Source organism: Aythya fuligula, chromosome 18, assembly GCF_009819795.1.
Source record: "Aythya fuligula isolate bAytFul2 chromosome 18, bAytFul2.pri, whole genome shotgun sequence".
In the NCBI taxonomy this organism is placed as follows: domain Eukaryota; kingdom Metazoa; phylum Chordata; class Aves; order Anseriformes; family Anatidae; genus Aythya; species Aythya fuligula.
This window is the reverse complement of record NC_045576.1, coordinates 2,447,496-2,462,442: the sequence shown is the minus strand read 5'-3', so window position 1 is coordinate 2,462,442 and position 14,947 is coordinate 2,447,496. Positions and strand designations below refer to the sequence as shown.

Sequence of the window (14,947 nt, the reverse complement as noted above, 5' to 3'; positions counted from 1 at the left end):
TGGAAGTGGGCTTTGGGGGGTCGGCGTGGGGATGAAGCAGTGGGGTTGTGCCCTTGGGGTGAAAGAAAACCCCATTACAGCCACTCCTTGCCATGTGGGTGCTGGAGGGCGGCTCTGCCTGCCTGCCGTGCTGCACCCCAGCCCCTTCCCCACAGGCTTGTGCCCACGGATGGCCCACGGCCACCTCCAAACCCCCCCCAGGACCCACTCCAGGAGCTTGTAGGGGGCCTTCAGGTCTCAGCCGGGTGGGCACCACACTCACTCACACACACGCATGGCACCGGCTCCTTTCACGTGTCTTTAATAAAAGAGCTCAGAGCGCCGCCGCCAGCAGCCCCCGCGTACAAAAGCTGGGTGGAGGAATCGCGTTTTGCATAGCCCTGAGAGCGGGAGCGGCGCCCCGCTGCCGGCCACCCTGCCGAGGAGTCGCCTCGTACAAAACAAAACCATTTCTGCATAAAACTCTCTGTACAGAATAAATCCTCTCCTCTCCTGATGTCCCACGGACCCCACGCTGCTGCCTGGTGCTCGCTCCCAGGTAAGGCATGGGTTGGGAAGGCGCTGGGGGCTGCGGTGCAGGGCACGCCCGGCACAGGATGCCCCCGGTGCAGCGGGGTGCAGGGTGCCCTGCTGCGGGATCTTCCTGGGGTGCCAGATGTGCAGGGATACCCCCCCCATTCCAGGCACCCCCCTGCATGATGCCCCCAGCACCATGCACTCAGGTTTGGGATGCTCAGGGTGCAGGGATGCACCGCTTCCAGTTACCTGCATGATGCCCCCGGCACGATGCACCCAGGAGCTGGATGTTCATGGTGCAGAAATGCCCCAATTCCGGGCTCCCTGCTGTGCCATGCCCCCAGTGCCGGACGCTCCCACTTGAGCCTCACACCAGCCCTGTGGGCCCTGCTCAGAAGCTGGACTCAGGCACAGCCGCACGGCGCAGCGATGCCGTGCGCTCCCGGCCCCGCAGCACCGCACCCCGTGCACCCGGGGGGCCGGGGGGGGGCTGTGGGGGTCCCCCCGCGCCCCTGCCCAGCGAGGCCGAGCGCCGCAGCAGGCGGAGGGGGCGCGGGGGGAGGCTGGCCGAGCTCTGCGAGCGCCTGATGGGCGGCTCGGGGCTCCCCGGGCTGCTGCAGAGCGCAGCCCCCCCGGCTTTGCCCTCTTGCCGCCCCCGGGGGGGTCTCTGCTCCTGCCCCCCACTCCCGGGGGGGCTCTTGCTTTTGGGGTGCAGGCGCGGGGCCACTTCGGCACCTGCACTCCGGGCTCGGCGCAGCGTTGGGGTGCAGAGGGGCAGCTCAGATTTTTTGGGGGTGCTGGCTGCCTCACCCAGCGAGGGGCTCCGGGCCTGGGGGGCAGCGTGGGGGCTGCCATCCTCACCTGCCCCTGCTGGGAGGACGGCACGGTGGGGGCGGCGGGGCCGGTGCCCTGGCTCCAGGTGCACCACCAGCTGCCCCGGTGCCCACGGCCGGGATGTGAAGGACCAGCGCAGGGGCACGGGCCTGGGGGGGCCGTCTCGGCGGGCGGGGGGCAGCTTCACGCTGAGGCTGCGGCTCTGGACACCACGCACTGAGGGCCTCACCTCGAAGCCACCTGCAAGGAAAGGAGCAGGAGGTCGGAGCAGCCGCCCCAGGGTGCTGGGGGTGCTGTGGGTGCTGGGGGTGCTGCTCACCTTTCTCCTGGGTGGTGCTGGTGTCCGGGGTGCTGGGCGGGGAGGGACGGGGGGCAGGGGGCTGTGACACGGCGCTGTCCCGCTTGCTGCCGCCCAGCCGGGACACCCAGTGATCGGACAGGGGCGAGCTGCTGGAGCCTGCAGGGAACGGGGGGCTGTGAGTGGGGCCGGGTCCGGGCTCTGTGCGAGGGCTGCGCGGTGCCGGCACCGGCACCGGTCCCACCCACGGCCCCGGGAGGGCTCAGCACCCCTGGGAGCAGGGCGGGGGCTGCTCGTGGGGCTGCAGCAATGTGGGAGCTGCAAGGAGCTGTGTGCACGTGTGTGGGTGTGCACACCTGTGGGCTAAGTGTGACCACACCGTGCCGTCTGTGCTGTGCAGCTGCAGCTTCAAGCACGTGTGCAGTGTGTGCAGGCACCCAGCTGCATGCAAGCGTGCACAGCTGGCTGCGGTGTGTCTGCACAGTGCGCTCTCTGCACGTGTGCGTGCACCTAGATGTGCTGTGTGCACCTGCAGCACTGTTCACACATGGGGACACATCCCCAGGTGCATGCACGCACGTGCACACCGTGCCGTGCACACACACGTGTCCAGGTGCTGCACACACGTGTGTCTGGCTGTGCTGTGCCCACGTGCTCTGTGGCACTGGGCCATGCCCACGTGCATGCCCCAGAGGTTCCCGGGCACCATCACAGCGTGCAGGTGGCCGTGAGGTGCCACGGCTGGGGCGGTTCCGCTCACCTCTGGCGGCGCTGCTGGCCGACCAGGCGGGGATGGCGTTGCGGCGCTGGTAGAAGAGGATGTAGGCGCTGCGGGTGCTCACCTCGTCCTCCTGCACCGCCTCCACCGTGCTGTCGTCGTAGCTGTACCACCGCCCGTCCAGGGAGTTGCAGCAGTAGGCTGGGGCAGGGGTGAGGGAGGGCACGAGGGGGCAGGGACCCCCCTGGGCCGCCCCTCACCCGGTGCAGCAGGGACGGGAGCCCCATGGCACTGCGGGGTGGTGCTGGCAGCGAGGGCGGCCTGATCCCTGCAGGCGCTGCTCTGGGACACAGCCCCACGCCCCCAGCCCATGCTCCCTGCCCATTGTGCATGCCCCCCACCCCGTGTCCTGCCCCACAGCATATCCCCTGCGGTGCCCCCCAACCCCGTGCCATACAAACCCATCACACGTGCCCCGGAGGGGCCAGCCAAGCCTCGTTGCACACCCCTGCAGTGCCCTCCAAACCCCACATCCTGCCCCACTGCACATCCCCCTCCAGCACACCCCAACCCCATGCCCCATCTCCTTGCTTTGTACCCCAAACCCAGGCTGCTCCCCAAAGCACACCATGCCCCAAGCCCCACTGCCCATCCCCTGGGGTGCCCCGCAGCACACCCCGCTGCCGTGCCCCGTCCCGCCCCGCACTCACCGGTGTAGTGGCCGCCCTGCATGCTGCCGTGGTGGTTGCAGACGGCGTACAGGTCGTACAGGGAGTCGCGGGGGCGGCTCTCGGGCAGGCGCCGGGGCGCCCAGCGGCCCCCCCCCGGGGCGAGGTGCGGGGCCATGTCCAGCCCCCGCAGGGGGAAGCGCACCAGGGTGGTGAGTTTGTGCCGGTGCTCGGCCACCTGCCGGAACCGCTTCAGGTGGATGATGAGGATGTCGGGCAGCGTCCAGAGGCTCAGCTTCACCGTGCCCTGCTGCGGCACTTGGCAGTGCGGGCAGCGCCACGCGTCGTCCGGGGCCAGCTGGGGACACCGCACACCATGAGCACCCCAAAGCGAGCCCGGCAGCCCCAGCAGCCTCCCCCCAGCACCGTGGTGCTCGTTTTTGGGGTGCCCCCTACCTGCTCCTCCTTGGTGTAGAGCTGGAAGCACTCGTCCAGTGTGCAGCTGTGCTGCTGCTGGTGTGCCTGCTGCTGCAGCCGCACGCTCTCGGCGTCCTGCACGGCCTCCTCCTGGAGGCTGCCGAAGAGGCTGCGGGGCGGGGGAGGCCGGGAGGGTGCTCAGGGCAGGGCACCCCACACTGCCCCCGATCCCCACGCGGGACTCACCGCTCCTTGGTGGCCACGTCCCACTCGGCCGTCAGCTGCACGTGGGGGGGGCCGCCTGCGCCGCTCAGCCGCAGCGCCCTGCGGGGCAGCGTCAGCCCCATGAGTCCCCGGCCCCTCTCCGTGCCTCAGTTTCCCTCCCGGTGGGGCCGGGGGCAGCAGCACCCCCCTCCCCATGGGGACAGCCATGTCCCCCCCTCACCTGTCGATGGCAGGGTGGCAGAGGGGCCGGGCGTCCTGTGGGGACAGGTAGGTGCCAGGCGCTGCGTCCCCGGCCACACGGAGCCGGAACAGGGTCCCTGAGCCCTGCGTGGCACAGCGGGGTTCAGCGGGGGCTGGGTGGGGTTCAGAGGTGTTCAGGGGGGGCTTGGCTACCCCAGGAGCGGGGCCACCCCCGGCCAAGCGCCCACCCCAGGCTGGACGCAGGCACCAATCCTGGTTTGCATTGGGAATTTAATTCTGGGTCCCCAGGGGCTTCGATCCTGCTCCCACCCGCGGTGGGGACAACCACGGGGACGGGGTCCCACCTGTGGGGGCTGCCCCCTCCCAGCCCCAGGGACAGCGCGGGGACCCCTGGATGGTGGCGCCCCGGTGCCAAGGGCTGGGTGACACCGTGGCCCTGTCCCCAGGTGGGGGCACCCAGGGGGGTCTCACCTGTGCCCCGCTCCTCATCAGGTGCCGCAGCGGGGCCAGGAGGCTGCGCTGCAGCTGCGCCCACGACGCGCCCCGCTCCTGCCACAGCACCAGGGGGGGCCCGAACCTGGGGACAGAGGGGACGGGGCTGGGATGGGGCTGGGGCAGCAGCAGGGACGCCCCCCGGGGATGGGGGCACTGGGGGAGCACCGGGGGGGGCGCGGTGCCGGTACCTGGCTTGGTGGGGGCTGGTGCCCGCGGCGTGGCACAGCAACAGCAGGAGCGCGGGGGGGGCCGGGGGGTGGCCTGCGGGATGGGGACATTGGGGGGGAATATTGGGGGGGACATGGGGACAGGGGCACAATCACAGCCCGGAGGTGCAGCGTCGCCCAATCACAGCGCAGCACACACAGCTCCCACCAATCGCAGCAGAGGGGATCCCCGCCTCCCACCAATTATAATAGGGGGTGAAGTCTCCACCAATCACCACAGGGCAGACACCTGCCCGCCACCAATCACGGCACAGCACACACCTGCCCCCACCAATCACAGCACGAGGGACACAGCTCCCGCCAATCACTGGGAGGAGGGAAGGAGGCTGCCACCAATCAGAGCAGGGCAGGCACCTGCTTCCACCAATCATGAAATGGGGGTGGAGGGGGCTGTTATCTCCCACCAATCAGAGCATGGGGCTCTTTTCTCCCACCAATCCCAGCACAAGGACTGTTATCTCCCACCAATCAGAGCCCAGGGCTGTTATCTCCCACCAATCCCAGCAGCGCCCCGGTACCTGCGGGGGGCGCAGGGGGCCCCTGCAGCGCGTACAGGGCCGCCCCCTCCCCGGCCGTGCCCAGCTCCTCGGCGTCACCCAGCGAGCGCAGGGAGCCCCGCGGGGACACCTCCGCCAGGATCACCTGCGGGACACCACGGCGGTGGGGGGCCTGGGGGGGGGATTTGGGGTGCCCCCGCTGCCACCAAGCCCCGGTACCTGCTCGGGGGGCACGTCCCCCTCCCGCGCCACCATGGCGCGCAGCTCCGCCACCGTGCCCCGCAGCGGCACCGCCAGCCCCACACGCAGCGGGCGCCCGGCATCGCGCTGCAGCACCAGCGTCACGTTGAGCGCCCTGCGGACGGCATCGGGGGGAGTCAGGGCGGGGGGCACCCCCTCGGCCGGCACCCTCCCGTCGCAGCACCCACACCACAAATCTTTTGGCCCAAATTGTGCGAATTGCTCGGTTTTGGGGGAGTGGGGGGGGGTGCGGGGGCTCACCTGGTCTGGCGCGTGGGGATGGGCAGCGAGATGCAGAGGAAGGGGTCGAAGGTGTTGCTCTGCTTCAGGCAGTGCGGGCACGTCAGCGAGGACCTGCGGGGCGCGGCACGGCGCTGGCACGTCCCCAGGGAGCGTGGCAAGATGCCACACAGATGGGACAGCCCCACCGGGGCTGCGAGATGGAGGTGGGGGGCTCGTGTCCCTCCATGGTGCCTACCCAGAGCCACGCACAGCCCCGGCTGGCTGTTCACTCTGAACCCTATCAATGGCACCGCAGTGACTGCAGCTGCACAACCTGGTGCTGGCCGCGCAGCCCCAGCACAGCCCGGCTCAAATCAATGCTTAATGCCAGCAGCCGGCACTCCTCTCCTTTCCTCTCCTCTCCTTTCCTCTCCTCTCCTTTTCTGTCCTCTCCTTTTCTCTCCCCTTTCCATTTTTCCCCCCTCTCTTTTCTCTGCACCTCCACACATCCCCTCGCTGCCCTCCTCCCTGCCCCGAGCCCTCCCAGCCCAGCAAACTTGGGGGGGTCCCAGCCCGTGGGTGTCCCCCCCCCAGCAGCACCACGCGGCTGCGGCACTGCTCCTAGGGCAGGACGCGGCCCTCGCTCACCTGTACTGCGCCTGGAAGTGGCTCTGCACGAAGCTCTGCGCGCGGGGCACCGCGGCACCGCCGGCACTGCTGCTCTGCTCCGGGACGGGCTGCGGGGACAAGGGACAAGCGGGGTGAGCCCGGGGCACCGCGGGGGCACGGGGAGTCAGGCACGGCTGCGGCGTCCCCATGGGCTCTGCGGCACGGGGAGCAACCCCTGCCTGGCCCCATGGGGAATTTTTGGGCACATCCCCACATGGGCAGCACGGCCCAAAGCCTCAGCCAGGAGCAGCCCCGGGGCAAGGAGGACCCGGGAGAGCCGAGCCCTGTGGTAGCCGTGGCAGTGAGCTGCCCTGCGAGTTCCCCTGCTCTGATCCTTACAGGACACGGATCAAAACACGACAAGTGCTCGGCTTTTCAGGGCTTGGGCTGCTGGAAACCAGGGCTCAGCCCCCCCATACCCAGTCCCTCTCCCTGCCCTGCCTCAGCCTCCAGCCCCGTGAAAGGGGTGCCCTCAGGGTGCGCACAGCCAGCGGTGGGATGCTGCTGGAGGACTGGGCTGTTGTAGGGAATGAAGAGTTTTTGGTATGGCCACGAGCAAGCCTGAAAATGCAGCAGGTATTTGGACGGGCTGTGGGTTTGCCTGGTGCCATCTGTTGGCACCAGGTCCCGCTGAGCCTGACGTGTCCTCACGGCCTGCTGGGGGCCATCTGCCGTGTCAGAGGTGGACCTGACTCACTCTGAGCACTGCCCGTGCCCCCTCTGATTCCCCCAAATTGCCCCAAATCTCCTGGATGTTCCTCCTCCTGCCCCAGCCCTCCGAGCAGCAAACCCTTCGGACCCCTGGGGCTGCTCGGGTAGACCCAGCGCCTGTTTCAGTCCCACCAGAGAGCTGTCACCAGCGGCTCCTGCCTGTCCCCAGGGCACAGGGGACACACCGGGGTTGTGCCACCGCAGCCCCGGCTCAGAATGTCCCCAAACCCGGTGTCCGCGCTCTGCATCCCACAGCGTCCCCACCCCCTGTCACCCCGTGTGACACCAGCAGCAGGTTTTGGGGTGAGGGACGCGGGCGCTGACTTCTCCCAGGGGGTTTCAGGCGCTCGCTGTGCTCCCAGCTCCCACCCAGCCGCCTGAGCAGCTGCTGCCTGACGGCAAAAAGCGTGCTTCAGCTTTTCGTCCTGTTTAATAGGTTCTGAAAGCAGAAGGGAAAGCACAAAGTGCCCCCCGCAGGCACCACTTTGGAGCCAAAGTGCCACCGAGACCGCTCCCAGCAGCGATCTGCTGCACCCACGGGTGCTGCAGGGACCCAGGGCAGGCGCTGGGCTCCACGGGGACCCCAAAACAGTGGGGGGACACCTGGGAAGAGGGCGCTGCCCATGGGGTGCAAGGGGCGGGCAGTGGTGGGTTCAGCTTCTGAGAGCTGCTGCTGCAAAAAGGACGCTGGGGGGCACAGAGGGCCCTGTCCCGAAGCCAAACGGCCTCTGCCAGTGTCACACCAGGCGCTGGCACCTCACTGGGGACAGGGACACGGGGACATTGAGAGCAGGGACACCCACCTCGGTGGTGGCGCAGGGCCCCTGCGCGGGTGAGGCGGCGCCCAGGTCCTCGTGCATGCGGTCCAGCAGCCAGAGCAGGAACTCGAGGGCGTCGTGCTGCGCGTTGCCCCGGAACTGCGCGCTGTGCTTGGACACGATGCTCTGCAAGGCACGGCGCTGAGCCCCGGGACACACGTCCCAGAGACAACTGACAGCCCGGCACGAGGCCCTGATCCCGTCCCAGCCCCAGCCCGCAGTAATTAAGCCCATAACGGGCCGGTGCCCGCTGTCCCGGCGGCTGCAGGGCTGTCACAGCTCTGGGCCGGCCAGGGAGCATCTCCCAGCAGCTCGTTGTGCAACAGCTTTTTGGGCACCAGGAACCGCTGACGCCCCAGCAGGCAGTGGGGATGCTCCTGGGGCCGGGGCTGTCACCAGAGACCCCCCCAGCCTGGCCAAACCCTCACCCCATCAGCAGCACCCCATTGCAAGCCCAGTGCCACCCTGTGCCTCAGTTTCCCCAGCGGGGTGAGGCTGGCGGTGCCAGCCCAGGGTGTGCTCAGCCCAATGCCACCCGGTGCCGCACGGGCAGACCCCAGCACCCAGCACCCTCCAACTGGCCGGCACATCCCGGTAACGAAGGCTTCCCTAATTAGGCAGTTCATGAGCTAACAGCCCCACAGAGGCTCTAACAACCTTGACGCCCCGAAGCCTGTGGTCTCACACTCTCCCTTGCTCAGCTCCAGCCCCTCACAACCAAGGCTCGGCCTTGGGGCCCCCCAGTTCCGTGGCCACTGGCTGAATGCGCTGCCCTGTGCCTCAGTTTCCCCTTCTGCCGAGCAGAGCAAACTGGGGGGTGCTCAGCCCAGCTGGGTGCCCCCCAAGGTCCCCTCCAGCTTTGCCCAGCTCGGTCTCAGGGCCCAGCCCCTGGCTGAGCAGATGCACTGCTGGGATCACAGCAAGCCCGACACCTCGAGCACAAATCCCCAGGGACACGCAGCGCCAGCCGGGTGCCACCGTCACCAAACCAGCTGTCACCGAGCCGGCCACGGACAGCACCGGGCGCCGTGTACGGGCACAGTGCCCAAACCCCAGGCGGGCAGAGCCCCGGCAGCAGGGTGCCAAGTCAGCACCGAGGCTGAACCCTTGTGGGGCACCCGCCCTGCGCTCTCTTTGCTGCGAGGGAGCTCAGTGTAAGGGGAATAAAGAAAATAACGGGGTGAGAGCGCCCAGCAGGCAGCCAGCACCCAGCGGGAGGGAGCCCCAGCCTCAGCCCGAAGTCGGCTCAGCCCTCGCGCTCCGTGCATGGCCCCGCGCGGGGCTCAGCACCACGGTGCCCGTGGGAGCTGCTGAGCGGCCGTGGGGTGACGGGGCCGGGCTGGGGCCGGGCTGGGGCCGTCGGGGCCGTACCTTGAACTCTGCGGAGAGCCGCGGGCTGTAGTCGAGGGTCCAGAGGGCGCGCACCAGGGCCGCCAGGCGCTGCGTGACCTCGGCTCGGGCTCCGCGGGCGCGGTAGCGGCCGAGGGCGAGGAACTCGGCGAGCGGGGCGGTGTTGCTGAGGCACTGCACCACGGCGTTCATGAAGCACGTGTTGCCGTGGTTCCGCAGCCCCTGCGCGCCCGGCGGCCGTGCCACGGTCCCCAGCCCCGTCCCCATCGCGGTCCCCACCCTGGTCCCCGCCTCCATCCCCGTCCCGGTCCCGGTCCCGGTCCCCATCCCGGTCCCGCCGCCCCCGGGTCCCGACCCCCGCCCCGACCCCGACCCCGATCCCGGTGCCCGCCGCCCCCCGCCCCCCCCGCCCCCGAAGCCCCCCTCGTCGTCCTCGGGCTCCCCCCGCTGCGCCCCGCGCCCCCCCGCCAGGCGCCCCCATGCGCGCAGCAGCCGCCCGGCCAGGCCGCCCAGCGAGCGCAGCGCCCCCCGGGACCCCCGGCACCCCCGGGCCCCCCCGGGCCGCCGCCGAGCCCCCCGCCGCCGCCCCCCCCCGCCCCGCCAGCGCCCCCCGGGGCCGCCCCACGCCGCGCTCATGGCCCCGGGGGGCGGCGGCGGCGCCCGCCCGGTGCCGGTGCTGGTCCCGGTGCCGGTGCCGGTGCCGTCGGGGCGCGCATGGCCCCGGGCGGGCGCTGGGCGCCGGTGGGGAGCCGGTGGGGCCGGGGAGGGCGGTTTTGTGTGCGAGGGCGGCTCCTCCCCCGGCCGGGCTGGCTCCGAGAGAAGGGGAAGAGAAAGGAGGAGGAGAGGAGGAGGAGGAAGAGGAGGAGGAGGAGGAGCTGCAGCGGCGGTGGAAGCGGCTGCGCCCGGTGGCCCCGTCCTGTGCCCGCTTCGGGTCCCTGGGGGCCACCGGGAGGCTGAGACCTCCCCCGGGGAGCCGAGGCTGGAGGCCGGCCCAGGGGGCACAGGGGGCAGCGGGCACCGGCCCCGGATCGGGTACAATCGGTACAATCCGTCGGGGCCCGGTGGTGCCCAGCAGCTGGAGGGAGCATCGGCATCGGCTCTGCCTCTCTGCAGAGGTCACGGTCTGCAGGGCAAAGCCCCGGGGCTCCCCGGCACCAAGCCAGGAGATGGAAACGGGGAGCGTTCACGGGAGGATGCGGGGATTCCTCCGAATTGTGCTTCACGTGCTGCGGGAAGAGCGGGCATCGCCAACCCCGGGAGCTCCCGGAGGGCTGCAAACAAAAGCACCTCTGGGTCTGCCCGGGGATGGGGGCACCAGGACGGCGACATCGCCCCGAGCACCGCAGGGCAGCGAGGCAGTCCTGCTGAGATGGGGGCACCCGGGGACCTGAGCCTGGGTGCTACTGAAAGCACGGGAGGGCAACGGGGAAAGCAAGGGCACAGGAACATGGTCACCAGATGCGGCCACTGTGAGCGGTGGGAATTAGAAAGCCAAACCTGCCGGGCACGTGAAAGAGAACAGAAAAGAGAGAGTGAAACAGCCCTGAACCAAAAAACAACAACCAAGCCTGCCCAAATTAGACAAGGAAATGTGCCAGGCCATAGAAGCTGCTGTCCTGGGGTCCCAGCAAGCTGTGACACGGGGCACGGCGCTGGTGGCACCGCCTGCCCCTGCTGCCACCCCTCCTGCAGGTAGCGCCGGCCCCTCCTGGCTGGGAGCGAGCGATTCCCACGTTGGGGTGAGGGCCAGGAATGCTCGCTATGTTAATCCGCCTTTCTCTAACATCCTGCTCACAACTCTCACTCTCCTTTGCACGGTTCTGGACCCCGCGCCTTCCCATTCAGCTCAAATCAAATATTTATTGGCGCTGCAGCACGCAGGCAGTGCTGGGTTGTGTAAGTGCTTTTTGTCTAGATGCCTTTTTCGGGAGCCCCCGGCTTTCTCGGACTTGTGCCGTGCAAGCTGACGTTTTGCACACATCGGGCTCAGACGTGGAGCAAATGTGGGGTGGGGAAAACCTAAACATCAGCTACAAAGAGAATGGGAAAATACCCGCCTGCTGTTCTGAAAAAATCCGTGCTGCTATGGCATGGACTGCCCCGGTGCCACGGATGGCAGGCGGCATAAAACCACGGGGAGGCTCCTGTGGCAGAAACGAGCCCTGCGGGGAGGCAGAGTCTGTGCAGGGCAGCACCGGGGTGTCAGGGAGGGTGTGGGAACAAAAACCTCAACAGCCCCGAGCTGAGCTGAGTCCAGCCCAGCAGAAACCCATTGCGATGCTGCCAAATCACAGCAAAAAGAAAAAGAAGAAAAAAGAAGTCTTCACGCTCACTGGGTTTTGCCCCAGGACAATGTTTTCTTTATCAAAGCCTCCCTGCTCTCTCGGCGCGAGCTGGGAACATCTGTGGGGCGGGCTGGGAGCCTGCTTTCACAGGGGGGCTCTGGAGGTGGTAAGTGCTTTCTGGGTGCAAGCGAGGACAACCGAAGCCTGCGTCTCTTTTTAAGATTCTGCGCTCCCGAGGAAATCCATAATGCCAGCCCCACATCGTTACGGGGGGGCCACCCGCTAATGGTGCCATCCGACTTCGTGGCTTAAGGCAGAAGGGGAAAGCTTCCTCCTGCAGGAGACACCTCCTCGTTCGGCCTCCTCGCTGCAATTAAATTATAGATAGCAAGCTAAGTTATTTAGCAGCCACATGAAAGATGCATGGGTGCTGCCTTTTTGGGAGCGGAGGCGCAGCAGCGAGGCAGGTGAATGCCGCCGGTCCGGGGAGCTCGCAGCCGACGAACGTGCTCCTGCAGCGCGGAACACGAAAGGTCAGCGGCAACTTCGTGCTGCCCCTGGGCTGCTCGAACACACTTTGTTTGCAATTTTGCTTTGTTTGTCATGAATATGTATGGTCCCAAGGGGCTGCTCTGGGCAGGTGTCTTTGGGTTATTTTTACCTGTTGTCCCCTGTGAAGGTGGAAGCTGAGATCCCTGCCACAGGCACTGAAAGGGGGGTACAGAAGAGGTGAGCCCCGTTACAGCAGCCACAAGCCAAGGATTCGGGTGAGATCCAGCCTCCGGCCACAGGCACTCACATCCCTCTGGATTCTCCAGGGTGAACAAAATCAGCGTGCAGAGCCCCGCACGTCCATCTCCATGTTGTCATAACCAGGAACCTCAGTTTTTGCAGGGGCTGGGAAAGCCCTGGCTTTTTGGGGACGGAGTGATTTGGGGTGAGGAGCAGTGCTCCATCACACTCCGGGTGTGTGCAATAGGCAGGTCAGAGCACAGCCAGCTGCTCCTCCTGGGCTGCGTTAGCCTAAGGACTCCTTTGGCAGCCTACAGAGTGCCTTCGGAGTAAAGCAATGACTTTGCCCTGCAATCTCCATCACTCCCTGCGCATGTGGGGATGTGGAACTGGGTGATCTTTAGGGTCCCTTCCAACCCAAACCATTCCATGCTCCTGCCATCCTCTGGTTCTGTGTCTGCGCTGTGACTTCTCTTGGCCAGGTCTGTGCCAGCTGAACCCCTGGGGACTTGCTGCCCGCCTGCTGCAGGGACGTGGGGCAGCCTGGGGCTGGGCTCCCCCCACTCTGAGCACCGGGGGATTCACCTCCAGCCAGCAGACACCCCAAGGCACTGAGCAATGCACAAATCAGCAAACTCTGTAAAGTTATTTCAATGCCAGTGTGTTAAAAAACCTACTAAAAGGCTTTTGTGCCAGGGCAGAGCAAGACAACAACAACCTGAGCCCTTCTGCAGGCTGCAAGCCAGCACGCCACAAAGTCCTCCACGGAGGGGGGAATGGCAGCCTGGGGGCCGAATTGCTGGTGGCAAGGAGCTCCCATCACAGCGTCACGCTGTGAGTTCGTGCCACACAGCCAGGAACCCGGGTCTCCCTTCCCTCGGCTCCATGCCATAAAGCCGAGCCACCCACAGAGCTACCTGCTCCTGGAGCACGCAACAGGCATCACACAACTCTCACTTTTTTTTTTTTCCTATTAAAAAAAAGCCATTTCCAAAAGCCAGGACATGCCCAATTTTTGCTGCCCCTCACTTCACGCCCTTTCCCCCAGGGAGCACAGTTTGGCTCCATCACCCAGGCAGCACACAGCACACCCGTGCTGCTCGCGCAGGCTGCGCTGCCGTAGCCTGTCTGCTGCTGTCTTGCCACTTGCTGCTGCTCCTCCTGGGAATTCGGGGAGATACACGGGGAGAGATGTGTGTGCAAACACGGCTTGCAGCAGCGACACCTCGTTGCTCTTGTTGATGTGAGGGGAGCAGCAGCACCTCCCTCTGCCTGGCAGTGCTGCCCTCCTTACGGCTGGCTGCGGGCAGAGCCTCGTACGGCTCCGTTAGGAACAGGGCTGCTCCTCGTGACTAATGGCAGCGTAATGAGTAATCCACGTTGAGGCACAATTTGCCTGCCGTCAGGCAAGCGCCTAATGGGGAAACGTGCGACTGCAGCTCATGCTTTCCAAATAGAGCCTGACTTCTGATGGAGGAGAGGCACGGGTTGCTCTGCCTCTCGGCTGCTCGGCATTATTCATGTAGGTCACATCCATTTGTAAAGCTCCAGGGGCTCCCCAGGGACCCCAGCTGTGCGGGTGAGGAGCGTGCACTGCTCTTAGCGCTGCTGGGAGATGTGCGGGGGGGCAAGGAGCGCTGCTGAGCTGCCTGGAAAGCCGAAGAGCTTACGAGAGCCTGGCTGAGCCCCCACTGCCTGTCTTTTCCAGGTACAGCCACATACTCCGAGGTCACAGAGCTGCCCACAGCCAGCCTAAATGCCCTGAACGTGTTTATCACCTCTGAAGTACGGCGTGGGGGTCCTGCCCCAGGGATCCTCATGGCTTCCTTGGGGGCACCGGGTCAGGGCGTACAGCAGCACGGTGCTGTGCTGCCATCGCACGCCGAACACCGCTGCGGGCAGTGACCTGCACTGGGTTGCTGCGCTGGAGCGAGTGAACTTGGTCAGTGTCCATGCTTATGATTTGTGCTGGCTTCAATACGTTGATGCCCCTTCACTCTGAAAAGAAAGAGGTGCAGGACAGGACTTCTCCATGTCTCTGCTCGCAGCTTTCCCACCTGTAAGCTGCCAGTAGCAGACACACAGCCCGAGCCTCCTTGCTGCTGGTAACAAAACGTGGTTACCCTTAGTGTGCCAGCTCCCGTCTGCCAGAGTCAGCAGATGACTGTGGCCAGACAAGTCTGGAAAGCCCAGCCCATGTTGCTGCCTCCAAGCTGAGAAGAACCGGATAACACAGGAGGCTTTGGTCCTTACACCACGGACCAGCCGCACAGAAACAGGATCTTGGCACCCCACCGGGTACTTGGCTCCTGCTCCTGCCCATAATGACAGGTTTGGTGCAACCTGAGGGGAAGGGAATTGCTTTGCTGGAGTAAGGCTGCTGGAGACGTTCCTGCATCTTGAGCCCTTCCCCTCCAGGTACACGGGGAGCTGGCGGTGCCCTGAGCCCTGTCCAAGCTGGGCTGCACTGGGCTGATGGCATCAGGGGATCGGCGATCCGGCACCACGCTGCCCGCGCTGCCCTGGGCCAGCAGAGAGGAGCTGCTCTTTGGGGCTGCCCGGGGAGCTCCCACACACAGTTTCTGTTTGTATTGTCCTACACAAGCACGAATGTTTTGCCTGTCTGTCCCGCATTCCAGTGGTTTGATCCTGTCTTCCAAACCACAGTGAGCACTGCTGCAGAGCTTGTAAAACCTGCTGGAGTGTTTATTGCTGCATAGCAGCGAGCCTTGAATCCAAAGAAAAAGAGGAAGGAATGACTTAATTCCTTTGCTCAAGACTCCGTTATTAACAGCTGAGATATTTCAACCAGAAGGAATATGAC

The 14,947-nt window shown here is 66.2% G+C and overlaps 1 protein-coding gene across 1 annotated transcript; it reads right to left on the bottom strand.

Annotated features, from left to right (window-relative positions):
• Window positions 1–285: 285 nt before the first annotated feature.
• On the bottom strand, window positions 286–9,373 carry USP43 (ubiquitin specific peptidase 43). Its single transcript, XM_032199908.1, has 15 exons — window positions 9,128–9,373; window positions 7,742–7,882; window positions 6,207–6,295; window positions 5,598–5,690; window positions 5,316–5,451; window positions 5,118–5,241; window positions 4,561–4,633; window positions 4,349–4,454; window positions 3,897–4,000; window positions 3,698–3,775; window positions 3,491–3,620; window positions 3,077–3,392; window positions 2,409–2,567; window positions 1,670–1,807; window positions 286–1,590 (listed from the first exon to the last, which is right to left on the bottom strand). Exons 1-15 carry the CDS (start codon window positions 9,371–9,373, stop codon window positions 908–910), a joined length of 2,616 nt encoding a protein of 871 aa, XP_032055799.1. The 3' UTR covers window positions 286–907.
• Window positions 9,374–14,947: the final 5,574 nt, after the last annotated feature.

What these genes read in the sequence shown, in the direction of transcription:
- USP43 (XM_032199908.1), bottom strand. Translation starts at nt 9,373, where the DNA reads ATGGGGACGGGGCTGGGGACCGTGGCACGGCCGCCGGGCGCGCAGGGG. An exon ending in ACCAGCCCCCACCAAGCCAG is followed by an intron (nt 4,455 to 4,560) that starts GTACCGGCACCG and finishes CTCTGTCCCCAG; the next exon opens with GTTCGGGCCCCCCCTGGTGC. An exon ending in GGCCAGCAGCGCCGCCAGAG is followed by an intron (nt 1,808 to 2,408) that starts GTGAGCGGAACC and finishes CGTTCCCTGCAG; the next exon opens with GCTCCAGCAGCTCGCCCCTG.